The sequence below is a fragment of the Cyprinus carpio genome, chromosome A25 (genome assembly GCF_018340385.1).
Source record: "Cyprinus carpio isolate SPL01 chromosome A25, ASM1834038v1, whole genome shotgun sequence".
Classification (NCBI taxonomy): Eukaryota; Metazoa; Chordata; class Actinopteri; order Cypriniformes; family Cyprinidae; genus Cyprinus; species Cyprinus carpio.
This window is the reverse complement of record NC_056596.1, coordinates 20137222-20149735: the sequence shown is the minus strand read 5'-3', so window position 1 is coordinate 20149735 and position 12514 is coordinate 20137222. Positions and strand designations below refer to the sequence as shown.

At 34.8% G+C, this 12514-nt stretch overlaps 1 protein-coding gene across 1 annotated transcript in view; it reads right to left on the bottom strand.

Moving 5' to 3' along the window:
• Window positions 1-11912, bottom strand: part of LOC109106915 (von Willebrand factor A domain-containing protein 5A-like) — a 51275-nt gene extending 39363 nt beyond the window's left edge. Inside the window, exons 1-2 of the mRNA XM_042715944.1 lie at window positions 11809-11912; window positions 11066-11117 (exon numbers count right to left, since the gene is read on the bottom strand). Coding sequence (XP_042571878.1) covers window positions 11066-11108 — 43 coding nt within the window. The 5' untranslated portion in view covers window positions 11109-11117; window positions 11809-11912. The remainder of the gene's footprint in view (window positions 1-11065; window positions 11118-11808) is intronic.
• Window positions 11913-12514: the final 602 nt, after the last annotated feature.

Sequence of the window (12514 nt, the reverse complement as noted above, 5' to 3'; positions counted from 1 at the left end):
TTGTTCAATATTTTTACTATTTAAAATAACTGCTTTCTATTTGAATATATTTTACAATTTAATTTATTCCTGTGATCAAAGCTAAATTTTCAGCATCCAGTCTTACTCCAAGTTTAACAATGTACACTATACCATTCAAAAGCTTGGAGTCAGTATATATAGAAATTAAAAATTTTTTTAGCAAACACGTGATGATAAATAAAAATGATTAATATGATAAATGTTACAAACAATGCTGTTCTTTCAATTTATCAATTTATCAAAATAAACTGAAAAAAATATTCTCAGCTCTTTTCAACATTAATAATAATAATAATAATAATAATAACAATAAATGTTTTTTTTTTTTTTGAGTAGAAAATCAGAATATTAGAAGGATTTCTGAAGGATCATGTGACTGGAGTAATGATGCTAAAAATTCAGCTTTGAAAGTCAGCTTTGATTGTTCCTAATAAACTGTTTAACTGCACTCGCAAGTGAATCTAAAAAATTATTTTGTGGGATAATTGAATATATTCTAAATAAACTACAAACATAAAAATATATACATTTATTTTGTTCTTACATTCTTTCTTGTAACTCTTCCCTCTCAGTGACACACCTGGCTGAAAGGCTCATTATGCAGCTCATTATGTGGGTCTTTGTCTTCTCAGGTATAAATCACAATAATATTCATGATAGTTGACGCCTACTCGCATATGCCCTTTACAAACAAAAAGTGTCTAAAAAAATTTAAATCAATCTATTGTTTTCTGTGAGTGAGTAAACAAGATGATTTTCACATCATTTTGAAGCAAAAATTCTAGACTACAAGCTCCAGGTTTGACAGTCTTGTGAACAAATGTTCTGTATGTGTTTTATGACCTTATTTCAGTGACTTCAAAATTTTAGTTTTTCACTAACCACGCATAAACGTTGTTTTCTCAAAAACAAAATCATGTACATACATGCTATTTACATATTATTGTAGCCAAGTTTGTACTGAATACAGTGTTTTCAGACTTTAGCCATGTATATGTTTAAAAGCAACTGAAAAAAGCACAAAAGTCAGGGCATGTCAAAACTTCTCCAGGCCCCCAAAACCCCCTAGACTTCAGAGGGTTAAGAGCAATCGAGGTGATTATGCTTGGAAACTGTGAATTATATGGAGCTGACAGATCGATTGGGAGTTTCTTATCACAGAATTTTCAGAGTAGCCACTCCAATGGGCTAATGCAAAACTGAGAAGGCAGGGCTTCGAAAGGGCTGATCATAAACCCTTCTTTAATTCGTGCTGCCTATGGGGGAAAGCTGAACAGATTATTTCAGTGAAATGGCTGAACGTAATGAAAAATGGCAACATTTGATGTCCACGTTCAAGGATTTATGATTGCTGTAGCATTTCTGTCTTTTCTGTAAAGAATTGTCCAAAATTAAATATTGTGTACATTTGAATTAAATGTTTAGACGAGGATTAGACTGCACAGTGACATGTAGAAACAATTGTCGGGACGTTGGTGCCCTTTGAAGGCTTTTGATATAATGTGCATGTTTAAAACATTATGTTAAGTTTTGTTTAATAGGACAGTATCTGTAATTGCTTTTCATACTTCATTTAAACCAGTCACCACGGCCTCATTGCTAATTATATATGTATTTTAGGTAATTTTAAAGGCTATTGTTTTGGTTAGGTCTATTTTTTATTTTTTTTTCCTCTCTCTTCTCTTTTCCTACCATCAAAATAAATTATAATTATCCGATTAATCAACAGAATAATCCACAGAAAACTCTGTTACCCAATTAATCGTTAGTGATGGCCTTAGATGAAGGATCTAATTCCGCACTTGCCAGGATTTGTGCCCGGATGTTGTGAACCATTGGAGGTGGCTCCAAGGCAACAGCATTTGGGTGGAATGGGCAGTGATGTTGCTATTAAAAATAGAATATTGTGATTTTAAATGAAGTAGAGAGCTGAGAGGGAGGGGAGCGGGGGCCGCGATTGTAATAAAAGGAGTTATTGGTAGGAAAAAGACAGAGATGTGTGGGCCTATGCTACAAGTGGAGGCAGCCTCACGCTTGCTTCAGCTGCAGGCCACGGGAAAGGGTGGTTTGTGACATTATGACAGGAAATGCTGAAATGCAGAGGTGGAAAGTAACGAATTACATTTACTCGCGTTACTGTAATTGAGTAGCTTTTTTGTGTACTTGTACTTTTTCAAGTAATTTTTTATCTGTATCTGTAATTTTACTTTTCAAAATTTGCAATGATATTTGCAGCATTTCTTATCGTTTTGCAGTGAAAATATACCACCGACAACATTCTTGTAACACTGTTATGACTTTTCTGACTTCGAGAACCACTGTAGGGCTCCAGACTAATGTTCGACGACACCAGCACTACTGCCATTAAGTTCTACAGAAGGTGGCACCAGCACCTGACAGTAAAGCACTCACCCTAATCACACATGTACATCTCGGAGACATCTTATGTCTGCATTTACATATGCAAGATGTGTATTTAAGAGTGCTTGTTCATCTGCAGTACGTCTCTAAGATGTTTCCTGTCAGATGTCAAATAGACATTTATTAAAACGCATGTAAAACTGCTTCTGAGACCTTTATCAGAGTACACAGCAATACATAAGCAATAAATATCTTACATCTGATAAAATGTACTTTTATTACTGTCATTCATAATGTCTAAATATAATTTAATGAATACAAAAATATATAGGCTATATGATAGGGAGTGAAAATGGCCTATAAGTACTTCTCTGCAGCCATCTACTAGTGGTCATTTAATATCTTTTTTTATTTTAAAATAAGTGTTTGCTTTCCTACATTATAAAACTTTTAGTTTTATACATGGGGGAAACCTATTAAGGATGAAAAAATATTGTCACATTAAAAATAACTTTCAAATTCAGTAATACTTAAAGCATTGAAGTGCTGGGAAAAGTTGTGTGAAGCATTTAGTGGCGTTTGTTCTGATATCAGCTTTAACAGAATTCTTCGCCGAATTTGAATGCTTCTCACAAGATTTCACAGAGATGTTATTGATTCTGTGGGGAATTCGACTCGATATATTGGCCGCCCTGTTGTGGATTTAGGAGTGAGGTTTGGCTGATTGCTGGGAGACGAATAACTTTGATCGTACAGATCCGCTTTGTTTACCTTTCGTGAGGACGGACAGAATTAATCAGCGTTTGCCTCAGGATTAAATACGGTCAACTTCCGATTGGAGGAATTGTAGGCACAGTCGAAAGATAAAAGGATGCCAGGGAAAAATTGGAAGTGATGCCAGTAGAGTCAAGGTTAAGTCTCTGTGTCGTGGGGAGCGTGTGGCTGGTCGGGTAGAGCAGTGGCCGCAAATAAGCCTGGATAAACGGTCAAATTCTGATAAACCGTCAATGGATAGAGGTAAGTCAGCTATATTTACACTGTGGTGATTAACTTGATTGTGCTCCACCGGTGTTGATTAGGCTAAGTATCTGACGCGCTCCTTCCGAACCTTGTTAATAAAACATCATTTAGAGTTTTGCAAAAAGAGTGCATGAGATTTGCAAATAGAGCCTAACTGCCTGAACATGTTTAAGGTTTAGCAGAAATAGTGCTTTATTTGCCAAATTAGTTTAAGCTAGTGAAATTTGGTTTAGAGATTGGGGTTTTAGTGTTTTAGCAATTCCGAAAAACTGCAAATTCCAATTAATCTGCTGTAAGATGAAGAACCGCTGTAAGAGTATAGGTAAAATAACATTGTAAACACACACTTATGTAACCTGTCCGGTCCTAACCGTGCCGCGCTGCGCAGAGCCGAGCGGGACTTGAAACCGGGTCTCCGCCAGGCGTGCTAACACGGACCAGAGCCTGTAGGGTCAATCGCTAATGGTGCACCTCCTGAGATCAGCGGAGGGAGCTTTACCTGCACAGCTCTTACCAGCTGGCCTCCATTATGAAAAATAACTATGGTTTTACTAAAAAACAAAAAAACATAGTTACTATAGTAAACCACAATTTATTAACCATGATCTTGCTACACTAACTATAGTTTAACCATGGTATCTGTAGTAAAACTGTGGTTATACAAATGGTAATCAATAAGACAAAAAAAACATGGTCACTACACTTATACATGAATGCATACATATGAAATATATATACACACTATATATATATATATAGAGAGAGAGAGAGAGAGAGAGAGAGAGACATACAGATGGTAGACAACCAAAATGAGTAATGCCGCCGCAGGGCCGCGGCGTTAACTGCAAATCAGTCGCGTGTTTAAAATCATTCGCGAAACTACCGCCAGGTGGCGCAAAGGGACGGATTGTGAATGTAATTGCAAAATGAAAGGAAGACGTAAAACAACAATAACATTATAATATACATTATAACATCCTTAAAAGCCATTAAAAATAGGATAGTCTTAGGCTACAGTCTACTCATCAAAAAATAAAAAAAAACCTTTACACAAAGGCTCTTATGCATGCTATTATTTTTAAACAGTCATTATATATATATATATATATATATATATATATATATATATATATATATATACGGATTAAAATGTTTTCATTTCGGTTCATTCTTGGTTTAAAAATAATAATAATAATAATAATAATAATAATCTTCAGGTTCCATTTGCAGAGCGAAATGAGAACGGTCCAGCATTTACAAATAATTCTTATTAACTCTGTTATTATTCTTGATTTTTCAAAACTGCTAACATTTTGCATTTTTTAATTGTGCTTTTACTGTGTGACCAATAATTGTGAATTATGACTTTGATCGCGCTAGTGCCTCACGCGCACATATTCATTGGAAACAGCAGTCGTTCACCGAGCCATGCGGCGCGAGCAGCGGGCCATTTTGGCATAATTTTGCTAATTATGATTTTTTTTTTTTTCGGTCGATACTGAAACACGTGTGAAATCCAAAGCCTATTTTTACCTAATGAATAAGAGTTTAGCTTCAAATGGGCAACATGTTTGGATTTGTCCCGAATGAGAGAGATAAGCCCAACATAATGTATCGCTTTAAATTATTTTTAATTATTATTATTTTTGTTGTTGTTTATAAGCCTATATTATTATATAGCCTGCTGCAATTATATTTATCCATTAGAATTATATATTTGTAATTCTTGTTCTGTTCTGATAATTTTTTTAAATTTAAAGGATTTGTTGTAAAGTGAAGGGAACTAAAAATGTCCTGTTGGTACATTAGCCTATAGCATTATTAGGCCTGCCGTTATTATTTCTGAATGTAATAAAATGCAACTCTCACAAATGTAATTTATTTTTTAGCGGGTTTTCGTGTATGTTTTTATCCAGCTTTATTTTTCCATTGCATCTAAAAATGACTTTGTGCATCACATTCACTTCGTGAACAAACAAATATAACTTCAGATCTCCCTCCTGCGATGCTCAGCTGTGGACGATTTCAAAATGTTTGATATAAAGGTTGCTGTCACATTTTATACAGGAACTGTTCATTTAAAAAAAAAAAAATCAAATTATATTGTTAGTTTTATGCTAACATGCACTCAAGTCTTCGGATACTATACAAGATACAAGTTAATTTAGGCTAGCATGCACTGTGACATTTTTACCGTTTCAACTTATAAACTCCTTGAGATTTTAAAGTCAGTTTAATAGTATTGAAATTCAAGTTGAATCTCGAAAAAAAAAAAAATTTAATTAAATTATTTCTATGAATTAATAAGTTAGCATGACTTTTTCATCATAGCATTTTTTTACGAGCTGTATTCGTTTTCTGAAACCAAGCACCCCACTTTTTAAATCTATGAATCGCTCGCATATCTCCTACAACCTACAAATAAGGGCTAATAGAGGTTCTTTCTTTAATTATTTATTTATAATGTTTATTCTTGAAGAAAATAAGTATTTATTCTTTAATAAAATAAGGGATCAAAATATTTGTAATGTACAATAATATAGGCCTATATCTGCCTGCAGTTAAAAAGTTATATTTTTTTTTGATTCATCCATTTATGTTACAATTAGCCTATTCTAAAAATAAAAATAAATAATGTCATAAAAAATGCCATCGGTCTGAATAAATTTTACCATTATAGAATTGGGGTAGTAATTAGTTAAAATACAGTGAAATTACAAATGGCATGGGATTTTAAAGCATGACAACTGAAGGTCTATGAAACATCTCATGCATTTTTTAAACAATGGCACTTAAAGTTTTCAACTAAAATATTACTATTTCAACCATATAGCCTGTGAATAAATAAATAAAATGCATACTTTTCAGTGAAAGAACACTGAGAGTGTAGGTTGCTTCTGGTGTTTGGATTTGTACTTCAATATAATGAGCTCCAAGTTTAAGGATAGCCTACACTAGTTGTATTTTATTTTATTTTTTTACTCTCTATTTAACAGCATTAACTTAAAATGAAATACTTCTTCCTTCAGGCAGACTGAATGTTTTCCTGCCTTGCTAAATGTTGGGTTAGTTTACGCGAGTCCCGCGCGCTGTGAAGCGGGAGCAGCTTACGGAGGATTCCTCTTGGTCTTAAAGCCTTCCGCAAACGCCTACGTTCACAAATAACAATGATTTTGGCAAAAAATAATGATTAAATATCAATTGATAATTTGTTATTATTTTGGTCTAGTGAAAATAATAATATGGGCTGCGGGAAAATAATGAATAAAAAGAGAAGGGCTGCTGTGAGTGCAGGCATGAATTGGTCGTGAGATAGCGTTGTTCAACCCAGTAACATGACAACACACCGTTCCTCACAGCCAAAAAACAGACCAAATTCAGTTCAGCTGGAGGGGGCTGGGGGTAGTTCTGTATAGCTTGTGGGGGTCGAGATAAAGGTGTGAATCTCTTGCTCTTTCATATGGACAGTCTTATGAGGGTTTCAAACTTGCAGAACAGGTTTTAAGGACAACTTTAAAGAAAGGTTTGATCACTTCAAATGTTGACTACTGTATAGCGCAATAAAGTTTATTAGTTATTATAACTTAATTTCAGAGGAAGTTGCCTTAACTTAAAAAAAAAAAAAAAAAAAAAAAAAAAACTGTTGCATTAGGGCTAGGCCATAGGCCTATGGCCTAAAAAAAATCCCCGATTTTTTTCACAAAAAAAATCCAATTTACAATTTAAATCGATTTTTTTCTTTTTGCCTCCCTACTTAAAATCAATATTCAAATGACAAAGAAATTGTTCAAAACAAGTTTTAATATAAAATATATATTATTTTTTAATACTAGCCCATCATGCCATCCACTCGGCGTTAAGAGCTGTTCAGATTAAAATGGGCAGCTCCGCAGTGAGTCAGTGTCATGGACGGAGGACAGACCAAGTGTAGGCCTAAATCAGTTTTCTAGTCTATATTTTCATCTCGTTATGCCGCTGGTTTACGTTATGTATTTATTTTTATTTCTTATATCAATTATTTGTAAATATAGCAGACACTGTCTAACCGTGTCTACACCCTACGCCCTTGTTCATATAGGGCGAAACATCTCTCTCACTCGGCAGTACAGTAGGCCTATGTGAGCGGAGTGGAGCAGCAACAATTTCCCTCCGCGCTCCGAGCATTTAATAATCACTAAGCTCCGCGTTCATTGATACCAGAAACACTGCTCCGCCTTCACTCCGTGGCTAAAGTTGAAATGTTATGTTCATAATAGCTTATAAAAATAAAATAAAAATAAATAAATAAATAAAATTACAGGAGAGTTTCAAAGGGGATTAGGCTATTGTGTACCAACTTTTTGTACCAACTTTTTGTACCAAACGCCAAACTAATAAAATTGTCAGCATTAAAAGGTATAATTGCTGCTTTCTGCTGTGCAAAATTTGTTTGTGATGAAAAAAACAGTTTACATTTTCGTCAGTTATTTTATCTACAGATCAATGCATTTGTTACAGATTTCTGCTCATTCAAAATCAGATACAGATGAAGTAGCCTACTGTAAGATTACATTTGTTTGAATGCATTATTGCGACAGCGATTACGTGTGAATGTGCTGTATCTGTTTAAATCATGCTTTAACCCGAAAATAATCAGTAGAAGGCCAGACAACATCCTTGAGCACTAGCCTGTAACATCCCGCTCGACTATTGCCGTCATTATAGTCTTCTGATCGGAGAGATTATGTGTATCAAGCTATAGCTAAATATGTTTATCATGTGAATTCTTGCTAAATATGCAGTTATATTACGGGCTGTTGGCATGAATTGTACTCGTGATGGAGCGGTGCTGGAGCGAGTAAAAAACCACGACGCTCCTGACTTTTAAAAAATCCGCTCCTCTTCAGTCAGAATCACTCCGCTCCGCTCATACTCTGCTCGGCAGCGTGTCTCAAACGCGCGGGGGAGGCTTGAGCCCAATCATTCTCAAAACATAAAAAAAAATTTATTTTATTTCAACTTTCGTTTTTGTGTTTCAGAGGAAAAATCAGTGTTAAGGCATCTCTCCATTACAGACCGTTCTGAAGGAAGAATTTATGCAAACGCGTATAAAATTCTTTAAAAACTTTAACAGAGATGTCTAGATGGTATTTAATAGGTCTGCTTCACACGTAAGATTTTTCTAGTTACTAGTCGTTCATTTGTCATTATTCAACTAATCACAAATTTATATTAAATTTACAACTATAATCCAGCCTTAATATATTCCCACGCTCAAGAACAAGCATTAAGTTCGTCACAAAGCACAGGCAGAAGTAGCCTAATAATTATGAAAAAGGAGACATTTTAATTATTTAATAATAAAATAAAATGTTTTCTTGTCGGCTGCAAGATGAAATTCACAGTGCTGACTCTCTCCACATGGACGCGCCTTTAAACAGAAATACAACCTTCACAAATTACATAATGCTTTTGTTTTTAATTGATTCGTTTAAAAGATATTTCAAGCTTTCTGTAGATATATTTCTCATGTATGTGAGACGCCACAATTTTCAGTTATTTCATTATTAGGAAAAAAATTACGTGATCGAGAGGGCGCCTCCCTGTCATGCATGCGCATTAATAATTTTTGCACAAACACTTGAATATAAATAACAATTCACATTTTGCATATGCATTACAAAGTAAATAATATTTTTACATGCAATTATCCAAAATAAAACCAAACAAGATTTGTAATGAAGATAAAATATGTAGACAAATAAGAATAAATGCTGCGTGCACTCAGCATCATGCAGAGCAAATCTTGCACTGATATTTTACGGAATATTATACAAACCTGCATTTAAATGCGGCTGCAATTTATTTATTTATTTTATTTATTTATTTTTACTTTACTTAAATTATATGAAAGCAAGCAAAGAAGACTCCATTTAAAATCACTGAAGTTGTCAATTAATGAAGCTCTCTTTTTTTTTTTTTTTTTTACATCGTGTGCAGTTTGTTGATAAGTGAGGACGTTTTATTAATCCATCCATTCTTTACAGTTGCAATGATTTAGTTAAATCGTGCAGGTTTAATTTATTCGTTCCTTGTTTTAATTAGGCCTAAATAATGGGAGCGAAAATTATACAGTGCCTCACGTTTTACTAAAATAAAGAAAATAATTTATAAAACACGCAAGCCTAGCTCACAATAGGCTACCCACTTTTAATGCTCCGATGCAAAGTAAACCACATTTTCTTTTTAATAATATAACACATAATTCATATTATATAAATAATACTGCACACTATTTAAATGTGTCTAATCTAAAATATGGATGTAGAGAAAATATAAGCACAGGCTCATAGGCTTGACATTTATCCTGCTTGAATTCGTTCTAAGAAACGCACATATCTTTCATAAGGACTAAACTTTCATCTGTGAATATTAAATATTTTATCTTTCATTTTCCCCGACTGCAATCAAATATAACACTTCGGTGAGGCAAAGCTGACGTCTATTTGCGAAAATGTGCTTTGATGCGCTTGTTTGAAAAAACCTGTGATTAAAGCGCCGCTCAGCGGTCAAAAGCTGCAAATGCACTTTGCAGACGCCGCGCGGCGGTACGAGCGGCGGTAGAAACAACGTTTTGGATGTCCACCTACTGTATACATTATATGTGTATACATATACATGTAAATGAATGTGAATGAAACACACAAACATCTCAACACTCTCTTCAGAAGATCAAACACACAAACCTCTCAATACTCTTCAGAAGATCTGCACAAAACATCTCAACACTCTTTTCAGAAGATCTGCACAAACACATAAACATCTCAACATTCTATTCAGAAGATCACAAACAAACAAAACAAAATCTTCAGAAGATCTGCACAAACACACAAACATCTCAACATTCTCTTCAGAAGATCTGCACAAACACACAAACATCAACACTCTCTTCAGAAGATCTGCACAAACACACAAACATCTTAGCACTCTCTTCAGAAGATCTGCACAAACACACAAACATCCCAACACTCTCTTCAGAAGATCTGCACAAACACACAAACATCTCAACATTCTCTTCAGAAGATCTGCACAAACACACAAACATCTCAACACTCTCTTCAGAAGATTTAACATACAAACAACTCAACACTCTCTTCAAAAAAGCAAACAGAAAAACCTCAACACTCTCTTCAAAAAAGCAAACACACAAACATCTCAACACTCTCTTCAGAAGATCAAACACACAAACATCTCAACATTCTCTTCAGAAGATCTGCACAAACACACAAACATCTCAACACTCTCTTCAGAAGATCAAACACACAAACAACTTAACACTCTCTTCGAAAGATCGAACACAAAAACCTCAACACTCTCCTCAGAAGATCAAATACACAAAGACCTCAACACTCTTCAGACGATCAAACACACAAACATCTCAACATTCTCTTCAGAAGATCAAACACACAAAGACCTCAACACTCTCTTCAGAAGAACAGACACAAACAACTCAACACTCTCTTCAAAAGATCAAAGACCTCAGCACTCTCTTCAGAAGAACAAACACACAAACATCTCAACATTCTCTTCAGAAGATCCGCACCTGAGAAAATACACTATTGATAATAAGAATTATACACAAAATAAACAGCTGTAATATAAGGAGGAAGTGGAGAGTTTGTACCTGGCACATTTTTCTCAGACACCAAACCACAGCAGTTCACCATAATGATGCTCTGTGAGAACAAATCAGCTTTAGACCTACTGCACATTATATTTCATGTAACTTGTGTGAGATGACATAACCTTGATTAAATTCCAATTAATCTGCTGCAAGATGAAGAACCGCTGTAAGAGTATCAGTACAGTAACATTGTAAACACATGCTTATGTAACCTGTCCGGTCCTAACCATGCCGCGCCGAGTGGGACTCAAACCCGGGTCTCCGGCAGGTGCGCTAACACGGACTATAGCCTGTAGCATTAGAAGCTAACAGTGCGCCTCCTGGGATCAGCGGAGGGAGATTTACCTGCACAGCTCTTACCAGCTGGCCTCCCTTACAAAAAATAACCATGGTTTTACTACAAAAAACAAAAACAAAAAAACTAACAAAACATAGTTACTATAGTAAAACCAAGGTAACCACAATTTATTAACCATGATCTTGCTACACTAACTATAGTTTAACCATGGTATTTGTAGTAAAACTGTGGTTATACAAATGGAAATCAATATGCCAAAAAAACATGGTCACTACACTTATATTATAGTAAAATCATGGTTAATTTTCATAAGTGCTCTATTACACTTAGAAGAATAGCAAGTCATTATAGTTTTAAAGGTGCTAATGGGAATTAAAAACAGTTTGTAAGAAACTGAAAGCGATTAAATCTTACAAAGTGAAAGTAAACAGGAAACAAGTCTTACTGCTTTTATAAATCCTCAGTCAGTAAATAAGATGAAAATGTCTTTCTTACAGACCACCTCAAGATGTTTCAGGAAGAATCGGATGATTTGGCGAAAGTGAAACTACTTTATCTTCTTTTTCTTTTGATTTAGCAAACCAAAATATTGTCCATTTCTGCCACCTACTGACATTGAGTGAAAGCATGGATTAAAAACTATGAAGGTATTTTTGGTGCAAAACAACTGAGCGTCCGTGACAGCGGAATTTGTAGTTGTAGAGAGTAGCCACACGTCTAGCATTACATTTTAAGTTTCAAACAAAAGTTGCAAACTTGTAGATTTTTTTTTCTTTCCCACAAACACAACAGTTACACCTTCTTGAATCCTTCACTGCAGGTGCAGAAATCAAGAAACTTGTACGCTCACATGTTTTGCTACTATTTCTGCAGTGAATATGGTGCAAAACACATTCACACACCTGCATCAAAAAATGTGAAGTCACAGACAAATTTTGTACATCCGCAAATTAGTTTGTGATTTCTTGCAATGAGATTTGCATGCTTGTAGAATGTTTTCTTTCATATATATTTTTTGCACCACATATCTGTGTGAAAAAAATGGAGCAAAAATGATTTGTGCATCTGTAGAGGCAACGGCAGACACTGTTCAGAGAGCAGAGAATTTCGGCCAATCAAAAGAGCTCATTTGGGGGCCTATCAGTTGGAAC